Below are 14,488 nucleotides of genomic sequence, written 5' to 3' on the forward strand. Positions count from 1 at the left end.
GGTATGTGTAGTGGTGGTACGTGTAGTAGTACGTATAGTAGTGGTGGTACGTGTAGTAGTGGTGGTACGTGTAGTAGTGGTGGTAGTACGTGTAGTAGTGGTGGTACGTGTAGTGGTGGTGGTACGTGTAGTAGTGATGGTACGTGTAGTAGTAGTGGTGGTACGTGTGGTAGTGGTGGTACGTGTGGTAGTGATGGTACGTGTAGTAGTGTGGTGGTACGTGTAGTAGTGGTGGTGGTACGTGTAGTAGTGGTACGTGTAGTAGTGGTGGGACGTGTAGTAGTGATGGTACGTGTAGTAGTGGTGGTGGTACGTGTAGTAGTAGTGGTGGTACGTGTAGTAGTGGTGGTGGTACGTGAAGTAGTAGTGGTGGTACGTGTAGTAGTAGTGATGGTACGTGTAGTAGTGGTGGTACGTGCAGTAGTAGTGGTGGTACGTGTAGTAGTGATGGTACGTGTAGTAGTGATGGTGGTACGTGTAGTAGTAGTGGTGGTGGTACGTGTAGTAGTGGTACGTGTAGTAGTAGTAGTGGTACGTGTAGTAGTAGTGATGGTACGTGTAGTAATAGTAGTAGTGGTACGTGTAGTAGTAGTGGTACGTGTAGTAGTAGTGGTACGTGTAGTAGTAGTGGTGGTGGTACGTGTAGTAGTACGTGTAGTAGTAGTGATGGTACGTGTAGTAATAGTGGTGGTGGTACGTGTAGTAGTGGTACGTGTAACAGCGCTGTGCGCGTGTATCACGCGGCGCGCGCGCGCTTGCTTGTGAGTGCGGGCCGCGTGTTGATGACGCGCGGCGCCTCGCCCCGCCCCCCGTGGTGACGCAGCAGCGAGGCCTGAAGCGGCGGCCTCTGCCCGCACCGACTCAAGCCCCTCACTGCCGGACTCGCCGCGGCTTCCTCACACCCCCCCCCTTCCTCCTCCTCCTCCCCACTCCTTCTCCTCATTACACAGAGGGAGGCCGAGAAACACACATACACAACAACAACATAGACACAACCACACACACAACCACACAACCACAAGTCACACGGGGCGCGGCGATAGCCCAGCAAGGCAAACATGAGCGACGTCAAGAGCGGGCCGGACACGTACAAGGGCTGGCTCTTCAAGTGGACCAACTACATCAAGGGCTACCAGAAGCGATGGTTCGTGCTCAGCAATGGCCTGCTCTCCTACTACAGGTGAACAAGTGTTGCTTTGCCGCTACCCGCTCGCTTGTTCGAGCTGTCACTGCCTCCTATAGCACCAGCCCCCCCCCGTCTCTCTCTGTGTGTGTGTCTGTCTGTGTCTCGGCCTTCAACTAGTGGAGTGGTGCGGGCGGACGGGACAGTCCCACATTAAATTTGTAAGTGATGGTTGTTTGTGTGTATTCGTTCGACGTCGTATGGTGGCTTAACGACGATGATGGTGGTGGTGGTGGAGCCTGTCTGGGATAGACAGCCCTCCTGCCTGGTTTGGAGTCGGTGCGGGTGACGTGGAAGTGCTGTCATTTAAAAAAAAAATGTTTTTTTCCCCCTCCCCTTCTGTGTGTGTTTTTTCTAACATTGTATACATTACGATATGTGTTTTGGGTTTAACGCCCTGCCAGTCCGCGATACTGCTTGCTTGACCTGACCTATCTGATACCCACACGGTGGCTAGGAGATGTTGACTACCTCGCCGGGTGTACAGGAGGTCCGTGGGTTCGATCACGAGCCCCTGATGATGCCTGCTGTACATTTGGAGTTTGCGTGTGTGTCTCTCTCTCGTTACCTCGCTTCCCGTGGTGAAATTTTTCCTCCGGGTCCTCTGTGTTGTTGTTGTTTTTTTTAGACTCCACATTTTAGAAACAACGTGCGTTCAGAGTGTTTGGCTGCTTATAAATTTCCACACACGGTAAGCCACCAAGTTGAGCTTATCATTTGTGGCTATACAGAGCTCCAGTGGGCCTTACCTGGTATAATAAATAGTTTATTTTTAGTTTAGTAACTCGCCAAGCACACTTACTTGTTCCACACCCCAATATTGCATCGATCATAAAGCCAAAGTGTTGGTTTTTGTGACCTCCAGGAAGAATTGTGCTCGGATTAATTATTGATACTGTTTTAGCGAACCCCAAAATAATGGGACGCAAAGATATACGGGGGTGCTCAACGAAGCATGGTGAAGACGCATGCTTGGAATTATTGCACTTAAGAGGTCACGAAGAGGAACAACGTGCATCGGAGAACACGTGCACAGGTTAATGGCATAATTCCCTTCAACGTGACTTTACCGAAAGAGCTAAGAATATCATTCAAACTGTTATGAAGAGCCGTTGGCTTCGGCAGTACACATCGCTTCGAAGGGTTGATGACCAATCCTGAAGAATGGTGATGGAGTAACAGCCAGGAAATCGAACCAAGGACCTTCTACTGAAGAGACGGAAAGGGAGGTCGTGGATTTACGATATGTGTGTTCAGCAAAACTAGGGAGACTCGCTGAATTCTTAAAACACACAAACGCCAACATGTGATAGGCAAGGTTCCTGGTGGGGAAACACGTGAACACTTGGCCACATGTTCAACCTTTACACCCACGCACTTTGGCCAGCACACACACACACTCGTCGTTTTTATTGTCCATTGCCCAAACATTAGGCCAGGTGCCAACCACCATCGTCGCCAGTCTTGTCATGCGCAAACACAAGCACGTACCTTTTACACCAACAAGTAAATACGCATCTTGGGACGATGGATGAGGTCTACTGATAACAGTATCCCGAAAAATAAAAGAGTATTTACCATGATGCATATACAGTACTGTACTGCATATGCCACCCCTATACACAGTGCCAGCTGCCATGCCTGCTAGAATAATCCACGGTGGCGTAGTTATTTTTGCAATACTTAATATCATTTGCTGCAAGAATTGCTTACAAGAGCAATAGAGGTCAGTGAGATGTAGTTTTCCTGTATTGGCATGCATGTCAATAACTGGTATAAGTGTCTTCCATAATGAAACAAAAATAACACTACTTGCGTTATATATGTTCACGTGTACAGCCCATTTTGTCAATCCGCTGATGAATGAGGGCCTCCCCACACCATATGGGTAATGTGGTTGTATTTGACCATGCTGGTCGGTGTGAATCTGTGAAGATGGGGATCATGGAGCATAGATGAATATTGTATTACGTATGGTATTTGTTTAAAAATAATACAGCAAGAGGCAGTTGCCGATGCGTTTTTCATTGCATTTATTGTCTTGGAAATCTCTTTTGCTTCTTGCGAAACTGAGTAATCCTTTTTACATTTCGTATTGGACGTGTGGAAACAATTGAACAGTTTCTCTAAATATCCACGTGTCATTAAGTGTTTTTGAGTAAGCAGCAAATTATTGATGGTACTCTAGGTCAGTTGCTTCCAATGCAAGTTACAACAAAATATAGCAGGATGGTACGACAGAATATGTAATAAAGTGGTTAAACAATGTTGATAGGGCTGATGAAAGTCAACAGTCTAAAGGCATCATGTCATCTATTTATAGTAAGTGGCAGAAATTTTAGCTCATGGTAAAGTTGGTGACTCCTTTAGAGTGCCAACCTAACCCCATTCCAGAAGTGCAAACAGCTAAGCCTTGTTTGTGGTTATACTAACAACCTTCATGTTATCCCGAACACATTCAAAGTTCTTACAAACAACTCATTAGTTGCATATATGACCATATTTCTTGCAATACTGTACTCCCATATGTAAACGTCTGTCTGCTCTTGGCATGAGAATGACTGACGGTGCATTTCTTTTCTAAACACAAGATTAAAATAGTGTGAGCAAAAAGATGTTGACTTGTATTTAGATAATTTGTAAACCACAACGAGGATGTGATAATTCCTAAATATTTAACAGCACATCCGAGACGTCATTCACTGGGGGAGCTAGTAAAACAAATAGACAAAACATTTTTATTGCCCGTATTGAAACGGCTGTACGCCGTATGGACCTGAAAACTCAATTCCCCTGTACAAGAATACGGGGTAACCCATATGGGTAGACAGGTATGCATTGGTGTGCAACATAGTCCACTATCTCCTGTACAGGTGAACTTATTCCTGTATGTGTCACTTGGCGAGTGGTGCTTGTCCGAATAAGGAAGCTTGGTCCCTTCCCCTCTTAACAAATCAACTAAAAAGTAAATAAGAAGGTAACGTTAGCCTTATTTACGACTTGCGATTGATTCAATTGTTGCTGATTACTGTTGTTGAGATGCATGGATCCATAAATTAATATCGATGTTTATGCTGCAATACATGCATCGAAGTGTGTGTGTACGAATCCTCTGATATGTATATATCATATAGATTGGGTTCACATGAGCTCTTAGTTACTAGAGGCCACTTTATTCGCCAGAATATAAATAAAATCAATAATCCATTCTCGAATCGAACTGCTAACCGGATCGCGACAAGTTATCGAAGCGCTGAAGTTGGCGGTCTTCACCCACTAGAATTATTCTGAAGGATGTAGTGGCACCTTATTTTCATAAGCATGGCATTTTGCAAGGAAGGCAACCTTTTAGCTTTCTGCCACTTCCTCAAAAACCCTTTATGCGCTGTGCTCATGACAGTGTAGAACAACACAACAAAGGCCTGCGTTTGGTTTCTGGTAGACAGTTCAGAATTTGTCCTACTGCCTCAAAGGCATTTAGGTCAATTATGATGTAAATGAACTGGTTTGCCCAGTGTCATAGTTGTGACCTTTTTATATTGGTCTCAACCCCCCAGGGAGAGAGTAATGCTATTTGTGTGAACTATGTACAGTGTCTGACGAAGAAAAACATTTCCAGTGTAGCTGTCAGACTTAAGCTACTGCTGCGTGGGTTTTTGCAATTCTGCTGGATATGTTTTCAGGTTGTACGGTGTGTCGTTTGGCATGATGTCAAACGCTTTGCTCCACTGTACCCGGAGGAGTTTCTTCAGGAACAGAGACTGAATTGAAAGTCAGTTCTCGATTAAATCAACCTGTGAACCGGTGGCGAGGTGGATTCCTACCATCGCAAGACTGTGAAAGATGGTGGCGGCGGCGGCGTGTGGAAGCCATGATCCAGAAGTGGATTGATTGTGGTTGACGGTGATGATAAATGTTACATTGCATGCCGCGTAACGATATGACGTCACACAGCACATCATATGATGTGAGACGATGGCGTGCATAATGGCAAGGCACGTGCATGGCTTGTAATGCCATCCGGGTGGCCGAAAAATCTTCTCTATTTATCTGTGGATTTTGCCAAGTTATAGGCAACCCTCGGGTCAACTTGGATAGTTCTGTGTAGGGAAAGTCCCCAATATCAAAACAACAACACTTTATATTAAAATGTGTTTACCTTGGATCATGTTTACCCTCACGAGAGTTATCGTGGACCACTGCTGCAGACAAATGGTCAGACTGACAGAGCTAATGCATTCTTGCTTTCAACCTGTGTTTGAAAGCACCATAAGTGCACCAACAGTCCACGACTTTGCATGGCTCAAGAAACGTACATTGTGTGCAGTCATTTAACTAAAAGTATTTGCCACTCATGTAATTCATTTTCATGATCTTCCATTGCTGGATGAAGGGCCCTCCCCTCGCTCTGATGGTCTCGCGATGCAATCATCCTTCTCTCTTTTGCACACAATGCTTGCATTGCTCTCTCCCCTGCGGAAGTCCGATTGGGTAGTGTTTGCTCCGTTTAACTCGTTTAGCTTTGCCTTAAAACATTTTTTGGTGAAATAGTGAATGGTTCTGAGTGAGTACTATGTACAAATACAAGTTGCACTTTTAAAAACACTATTTACAATTTAAACTATTGTATCGGCTGTTAAAGTAGTGCATTTTAAAATACTTAATAAAAATATTTTACGGTTAATAATAAAAGCCTCCTGTACAGTAAATCGGTACGGTTAGGTGTGAAGAGCAGACATAATTCTATTCTGTCTGGTCAAGAGGTTTTGTGAAATGAACTTATTTTGGAATAAAATTAGCTTGAATGTGGATCATGGCATGGAAATAGTTGTATTAAGTATTGCATTCATATAATATGAACTGGTAATATTGTACCCAACTCATGTGTCAGTGCTGATAGAAACCAGAGGAGTCACTGCCAGGCTGCTCTATTTGATGTCACATGTAACATTTGTTACCTCAGATTTTGCTTTGAACTTTTTCCTTTGCTTAAGTTTATTTTGTTCATTAGAAAATGTAGTGGTTCACCACTTGTGGGGTTTTGATGGTTTGTCAGAATTTGTCATTGCACTCGATTTAAAATAATATACATTTTCAGATAGTTTTTTTACCATTCTGATTGTTTGGGTGCCACGTTGGCGAGATGTTAGCTACCTTGCTGGGTATGCAGGAGGTCGTGGGTTCGATCCCGACCCTGATGCCTGCTGTATATTTGGAGCCTGTATGTCTCTCCCCGTGGTCGCGTGTATTTTTATCCAGGTCCTCTGGTTTTTCCATCCACATTGGAGATGTGTTTAGATTATTTATCTGCTATAAATTTCCGCATGATAAGCCACATTGTTGAGCTATCATTTGTGGCCAGGTCAGTTCCGGAAAAGAGCTATATAACTTAGTAGGCCATATATTGTAAAATAACTATCGCAAATAGTAAATAAAGTCGTTTTGACACCTTTGCACATTTGTATTCACTATTAGCCGAAATGTAACATTAGCATATCATACTCTGTATCAGCCATGACCTATCCACTACTGGATAAAGGCCTCCCAAGCCTGATGTCACCGTCTGTCATGGTCTTCCAGTGTAACAATCCATCGATGTTACATTGATGGAATGTTACAATCTCACTGCTTCACATCCATGGTCGATGTCCTCTCGGATGCATTTTCTCTTTTGGTTGCCACTCCGTTGTTAGTTTCAACCATCGGCTGTTCTGTTGAGTGATGTATATCCCAAGCACGCTTTACTTAACAGTAAAAAATATATATATATTTAACTTGCATATGTTCTCAAATCAATTCTGCATGTTAGTGTAATTCCATTGAGAAGAAATGTTTCAATCGGTGTAGATCACCTACAATGAAATATGGATTACAAACATGGAAAATGTTCGACCGCTATGCATTTGGCTGCTTTAAATATAACATTGGCTGCTATACATTTCCACATGATAAGCAACTTCATTTGGCTATCATTTGTGGCCAGGTCATTTAGGGAAAAGAGCTATATTGCTCAATGGGCCTTACCTGGTAAAATACAAAAATAGCTTATTTTTAGTTTAAAATTACAAGGAAAATTCAATAAAAGCTGGCAAGTGCATATTGGCTTCCAATTAGTTTGTAAATAATTGTTTCCTACACCCTCAAATTGATGTGTATCATGATTTTAGATTTTTTTTAAAATCAGTGAGCTAATGCATCATTACTTGCAAATAAGTTATGTTCAGAGTCAAAGTGAGTCCATTCCTTCAATGTAATTGTCAAGCCATTGGCCATGAAATACCCAGAAAATATGCATTGTTGGATGCACCGAGACAGCATGGCATTGTTAAGAAAATAAAGTGAATGGGCATTCCAATATCAAACACTGGGCATGTAGCAACATGCTTAAAATTGCTTGCAATTGTTGAACAATTCTGGAGTTGTGTTCTGTAAACAAATAGAACGCCCTTTCTGGGTGGCCTGTTGTTGTTTATGAAAACATTGCAAAATAATCAGCGTTGTAATCATATCTAACCTTTTAATTTATTGGAATAATGAAATATGACGATTGAAAAATCTACCCTTTGTCAATCCACTGCTGGATGAAAGCCTTCCCATGCCTTCCCGTTATGCGGGTTGTTTGTCACTGATTTTTTTTGTTTTAGCCATGACCGGGAATTGAAACACAGCTCGCGAAATTCATAACGCATTGTGCCAACCGCTACATCAACGCTCCGCCACTTAGGTAATATACGTGTCCAAAATTGCAAATGTTCAACTTCCTTCCATTGTTTACATTGCAATCTGGTATGTCGATGCCACTGGTGGGTTTGGGATAAATCCAGAGCTACCTGGTTTTTGAACCGTGAGTGAAATGTGGCCAGAAGTATACACAGCCATTGTCATTCAAACTAGTTCACAAACGCACGCTTGAGTAATTAACAGTATATAAAATAAAATGTGAAAAATGTACGTGACTCATCGTAGGTGACATTTGATGTTTTTAAACAACTGAAAAATTATAAGTGGCCTTAATTTTTCCAAGTGCAGTACCATTATTAAATATACTTGTGGCTGGTGAATGTACTGCAATGCTTTATAAAATGTGCTGTATTAAGGTCCTCCATTGAACCACATGTAAACCTTTAGGCCAAGTGACGTCACTTGGTACATTGCTGAGTAAAGGCCAACGTGGTACATGAGAAGTTGGCGTTGACAGCGGCACGTCCAACCTTATTTTTTTCTAGGGCTGGTGTTGACATGCACTGCAGCAGTTAGGCACACTCTTGTTTTTGTTTCCCATTTTCTTGTACCGTTTGTACAGCGTTTCTTTTGCTAAATTCGCACATGCATTACATTGTCATACGTGTAATTGGTATAAATTGTGCATTCTACAATCGGTTCTTTGGTAATAAAAACGAATTCCAAATTTAACCCAAGTTTGCTCTGGGTGTTATGTCGTTGGGATGAAGTATCCGTTTGGATCTCTCGCAGAGCAGTGCACGACCCTTTGTGTCAGAGAACGGCCCACAAAAGCAACACTTTCCCTCTCATTCTGCCACTACGAGTAATATTTATCACATTTCCGTCGACCGATATTGAGCACATTTGATGGGGTTTTTTTGTTTTGCGAACTCATTGGTGACAAGCCCGAGATCATCAACTCGCGCCACTTGAGAACTCGGTTTAATCACAGCTGGCTTCTTGGATTCCATCGCAGGATCTCAGTGGCGCTAGCTCAGTACTCTTGACCTCTGGGCTCACCATCCACCACTGCAATCGACTTGCATGACTTGATGCGTGAACTGTGATTTTAAGATTGTACGCTTCATTACATGCCCACCAGTTGCTGATTTTAGGCGAAGTGGATCTCCAGGGTGCTCAGGCCAATTGGCAATGGTTGTGCATGTTCTGAATACACCAGGATCATGATGAAGTGTGCTGATTGCCATGCCACAAGCACACATGTATTGCATACAGTTAAAGTAAATGTTTTCTTCTTTAGTGCGATCATATAGCGCAATAAAGGATACTTTGTCCCTAATTTTACCTCCCCGGCTGTGATAACTTTTTTCGTTTAGTTATATTGTTTTTGTGCTGCTTATTGAGAATGTGTTACCAGCGTTATCAGTTTGGCCGATTCAATACCATAACAACTGGTCAATTGCAACTCTTTTCGCGTAGTATTACATCTGATGGAAGTAGATTTTGAAGTCAACATCATCATGATCTCTCTACTGCTGAGTGAAGACCTCCCCAGGCCATTGTCTCATTCCTCAACGTCTTGGATGCCATAATTCATCTTGCTCTGGCACATAAATCGCTTCCGTCCCTCCATCTCCGCAGTAGTCTTCTCTCAGGTGGCATCCCTCGCTTGGCTGCCATCCTGTCACCAGTCTCGTCCAACTTGTCCATCAGGCCATCGAGCAACGTGTCCTGCCCAAGCGTAGCTAAGCAGTAAATATCACGCCTCTCATCAAAAGCACATGCACAAGCTTTTGATAATATCTGTTTCATATTTAAGGCCTTCCTTTGTGTGCACTATGAATGACTGCATCGGTTCTCACTGAATTCTATGATTTTTGTACTCTACAAAAACCAGACATGTTGGTATTAGATAATTATTTTTTCTCGAATATTATTGTGCTTAATTAATGGTAGAGAAATATTTCTAAATCCAGTCTGCTGCTCATGTGAATGGTTAGCCTCTAAATTGTTCAATATACAGTTCTCCGTGATATAATTAAATAGTAATGGGTCTTCAATTCTTCAAGAACTATTTAGCTTTCCTTTTTTTGCGGAATGATTAAGGCATCATTCCATGACTCACGTATTTAAGTAGTGTTTAAATATTGAATCGTTTTTCATCCAACACCTGGTGGTCATGCTTGTTTGGTGATGCCTCTCAAGTTATTCAGTCTGGTTCAGAAAGGCAGCCCATAAAATCCTACTGCAAAGGAGGGCATTTGTTACTTATTCAATTGTGACATCTTTAATTAAGTGACCTTTTATTTCTGGGTAAATATTAGATTTATTACAGCAAAGCACAAGTCACTACCTAGGAAGCTACTGGAGTTATGCACTTTTAAATCTAGATTGACAACTCATTTATTTGCAACTACTTGAGTGTGTTTAGTTTGTTGTCTTTCACCCGCACCTCTGATTAGCACGGTGGCTACGTATGGTGCGAAAGAAGTTCAACATACATACTTGAGTTATATTTGAAATTACACCTGTACAATTCCATTTTAATACTTTAGTCTTCCTCAGTGCTGTACTCCTTTATAATCGTCACATTTGCTAATTCTTCTGGCAAAATACAAACCGAGCCAAGAGCTGATTAAAAAAAAAACCTCTATTATAGCTGATATTTATTCAGTTAACGAAAAAAGAACACCCCAAAAGTTAAAAAAAACCTAACATAAAATCGATTGAATACTCACAACAACATTCAGTCATACTAAGAGGCAAAGGGAGACGTGTGATAGGACATAATATCCTCTTAAAGCGTTGTAGGTTTAGGCACTTCAAATGGCTATCGGGGAAGTCCCTCGTGCCGTAAACCCCTTGGTTAAGTCTCCCACCTTGCTCCATTCTTGCCCGCGAAAGTAAACAAAACCGTTTAGGGTTTGAGTGCCGCTCTGCTTCCATTGTGGCTTCGTGGGAATGCCTTGTTGGTGGGTGGGCTTGGTCGATGGTCAACCAATGGTGTGTTATGCCGGGGTCTTCTGTCGACGGCGTACCGCGCATGAAAGGGAACTTATTAAATATTCACGAAGTGCACTTTTGCTATAAGTGCTTTGACAAATGAATGTGCTTCGTAGAGAAGACTTATTGGAAGAAGAAAAAAACCTAACCAGTGGGTGCTGCAGTGGAGTGCATAATAACGTTGAATAATGTAGGTTTGGATCCAGTTCGGTTTGTGTTACTTTCAGTGACGGTGCTCATGAATGCTTCGGCTCTGTGCCTGGGATACAGCTTGGTAATGCAAGTGCGCTTGATAGTGGGTACGATGTGGCAATATCGGGGTGTAGGGTGTTTTAGGGACTACAACAGAGACTGTATTGTTCCTCCCGAGGTTGGTCATCCAAGGCCTTTTTGTGTCCCTTCACTAGAACAGGCAATCCCATTGTACCTTGTTTCACTGCCATTTCTTATCGGTCAGTGATACATGGGAATTATTCATTACGAAGTGTATATTTTCTATTCTACCATTGGTTGTTGTAATTCATCATTACGTGTATATTCATTTCCGGCCATGGCCAATGTACTGTGTTTAAACCAGTCGTGGACATCGCCTAGGATCGCTCAGCCTTAAATTAGTACCTTGCCGGGGGTGGGGTGGGGGGGGGGTGTAAACATCAGCAATGGGGAGACAAAGGTGGACGGACATTGCGCTGGCCACACGACCCCCCCCCCTCGTGTTCTGTGGGTGGCCTTAATACGTCACGCTTCACAGCACCAGCTCCAACAGTCTGTTCAAGGCTATGTGTGCGCGTGTGTGTGTGTGTGTGTGTTTCAGGACCCAGGCGGAGATGGCTCACACATGTCGAGGAACCATCAACTTGGCGGGCGCGTACATCGACACGGAGGATTCGTGCAACATCGTGGTGTCCAATGGCGGCACGCAGACGTACCACCTGAAGGCGAGCTCCGAGGTGGAGCGCCAGCGCTGGGTCACCGCCCTGGAGCTCGCCAAAGCCAAGGCCATTCGCATGATGCAGGCCGAGTCAGGTGTGTGGGAGAGGGCATGTGTGATCGAGTCGTGTGCGCGGCAGTGCCGCGCAGAGAGAAATATTTTTTTTTTGCTCCGACGGCTGCCGAGCGCAGTCTCAAAAAGCCCACGACGCGACAAATAGCACGAGCGCCAAACGGTGCTCATGAAGGTGTTTTAGATTAATGCCAATGTGTTTGTTTAATCGTGCAATGTTGTTAGAACTTGGGGCATAGAGATGATAGGAGGGAGTTTGAACGGTTGAAGAGTTTGAGGAAGGATAGCAAGAAGAGGAGGCGTTTTTTTTTTTTTACCTGCAGTCTGGTGTAGGTATGCGTGTTGAACTTCTTTCGCACCGTACGTTGCCAACCGTGCTAATCAGAGGTGGTGGTTGAACACCCCATGAATTAGACGAATCGGTCAGCTTGATAGCCCCGAGTCCTCATAGCACGAGTGGAGAAATCAGTGGGTTAAGTTCATGGGAACAATGCTCATGGGAGTCACGACAGAACGGTGATAATGAGCTGACTGACCGCCGATGAGCAGGTGACTGGAGTGACTGTGCATTCATTAGGCTCCCACTTCCAGCAGTCATAGTTGATGCCACTGTGTGAGCTGTTCAGAGTAGTGTATCGATTTATGCCCAATGGTACATTGATGAGTAATATCTGAAGCAGTCATGCACTCCACTCTTCCCCACCTCTGCCAATCTACAATGATCAGTGTAGTGATGAGTTAACTATCTCGCCTGGTTTACAGGAGGTCGTGGGTTTGATCCCGACCCTGACGCCTGTACATTTTGAGTTTGCGTGTCTCTCTCTCCCCATGGCTGCGTGGATTTTTCTCCGGACCCTCCGGTTTATCCCTCCACATTTAGAAACACTTGTTTAGAGTATTTGGCTGCGATACATTTCCACATGATAAGCCATTTATGGCCAGGTCGCTTCTGTAAAAGAGCTATACAGCTCAGGAGGCCTTACCTGCTAAAATAAAACAAAATAGAGTTTTTTGCGAAGTATGGTTAAACAACCCCCATTATAGCTGCAGCCTAGAGAGCCCTTCATCCAGCAGTGGATTGATAAAGGCCTGAAATATTTTGTTTATAATCAATCTGCTCTATAATAGGCATTGGGCATCGAACCATTTTATCCTCTCAACGATTTGGTGGCAAGGTTTGATTAAATAAAGTCTCATTATTTTTGGCTCTGTTTACCATCTCCTATTCAGTGTCTTGTAATATATACGGAATTGGTTTTGTTTATACCCCAATCCATTTTACTGATTAAAATCGACGCTTACATGGTACGTGCATTGAACCATATGGGATGTGTGGAAATTGTATGCCGATTCCATGCAGTATTACATTCAGACGAATGGAGTGTACAAATAAGTAGGACAAAACACACCAAGAAATAATACACGACAAAATGGTATAAAACAAGACAAGACTATTTAGAAAATGTTTATCGAAGCCGATGCTAATTTGTGGCAATTCATCAATCTCCACGTGCGTGTGAATTGTCACATGCCTACACTAAACCCAGCCACCTACTGAAATACTTTGCTTACCATGAGCAGCCTGTGTAAGCATTTTTTTTGTGGGGGAGTCTTGGCACATTGGCTAACATCCTGTGGTTTTAATTTTGTTTCCGGCCAAGTATAACTTCAGCGGCAAGTGGTTGATAAAATAGTTTAGGACCTCCTCTAGGTTGACTCGGGCATGAATTAATAACTGGTGCGGGTATGTAAGCTTGAGTACGATTGCGATGAGGGTGGCTGGGCATCGGTTGCTGACCAATCGCCACTCCCTCATGCGCTGTGCCAGCCTTAATAGATGCTCACTGAGAGCACCTACACAAATAGCTATATGAGAAATCTGTCACTTTCTGGATATGCGCCAGTGGCTTGAAGAGATGCGGAATTATACGGTGCAGACAAAGAACAACCATAAACGCGGGATTACTTATTTAATTCAACATCCATATTTCACAATACATGAGTTTACAAACTGGTTTGAGCCAAGGAATGTACAACCGCACAGTGGCCAAGTAATGAGTTGAAGAAATTCGTAGCAACACTCGGTGAATGTGGAGCAATTTGCATTTTTGTGCGCAGCAGTATTTTTTCGCACATCTCTTTGCAAGAGTGAATACCTTCCCTCAAAGAGGGGAAAGGTCTGTTTCACTCTCTTCCTCAAAAATTGTCATGTTGGTGTCCAACACCAACTCTCTCGCTTTGTCTCCAAAGTGTGTGCATTTCAGCATTACAGATTAGTGGACGAGCACATAACTCTCAGGGTTCATTGAGCTCCTCTTGTGTACTTTTGGGTGAGTTAAGTTAAACAAGGATATGTGCTAAACGGTGCTCTGCACACAGTGCACAGAGGTTACTGGGAGAGTCTTTAGGTGACTGCACGAAAACCAGCCCAGTGAATTTGAAATGTATCCCCCTTTTTTTTTAACTGAAACACGCTGCAGGTTTTATGCTTCTCAGTTTCCTTCAATACATTGCGGAGTTGTTGACATGAGCATGTTTGCCGTCTGTATTTTTGTTATGCTTTCATTGGATACAATTCTACTTTTCTCTTTGGTTCTATCTGTAAAGTCACGTAG

At 43.2% G+C, this 14,488-nt stretch overlaps 1 protein-coding gene across 1 annotated transcript in view; it reads left to right on the top strand.

The window, feature by feature from the left end:
- The first annotated feature begins 832 nt into the window (after positions 1 to 832).
- Positions 833 to 14,488, top strand: part of LOC116939146 (oxysterol-binding protein 1-like) — a 76,065-nt gene continuing 62,409 nt past the window's right edge. The window contains exons 1-2 of the mRNA XM_032947191.2: positions 833 to 1,180; positions 11,685 to 11,896. Of these exons, the coding sequence (XP_032803082.1) occupies positions 1,059 to 1,180; positions 11,685 to 11,896 (334 nt within the window). The 5' untranslated portion in view covers positions 833 to 1,058. The remainder of the gene's footprint in view (positions 1,181 to 11,684; positions 11,897 to 14,488) is intronic.

Source organism: Petromyzon marinus, chromosome 5 (genome assembly GCF_048934315.1).
Source record: "Petromyzon marinus isolate PM22_M1 ecotype Great Lakes invasive population chromosome 5, UKy_Petmar_22M1.pri1.0, whole genome shotgun sequence".
NCBI classification, from domain to species: domain Eukaryota; kingdom Metazoa; phylum Chordata; class Hyperoartia; order Petromyzontiformes; family Petromyzontidae; genus Petromyzon; species Petromyzon marinus.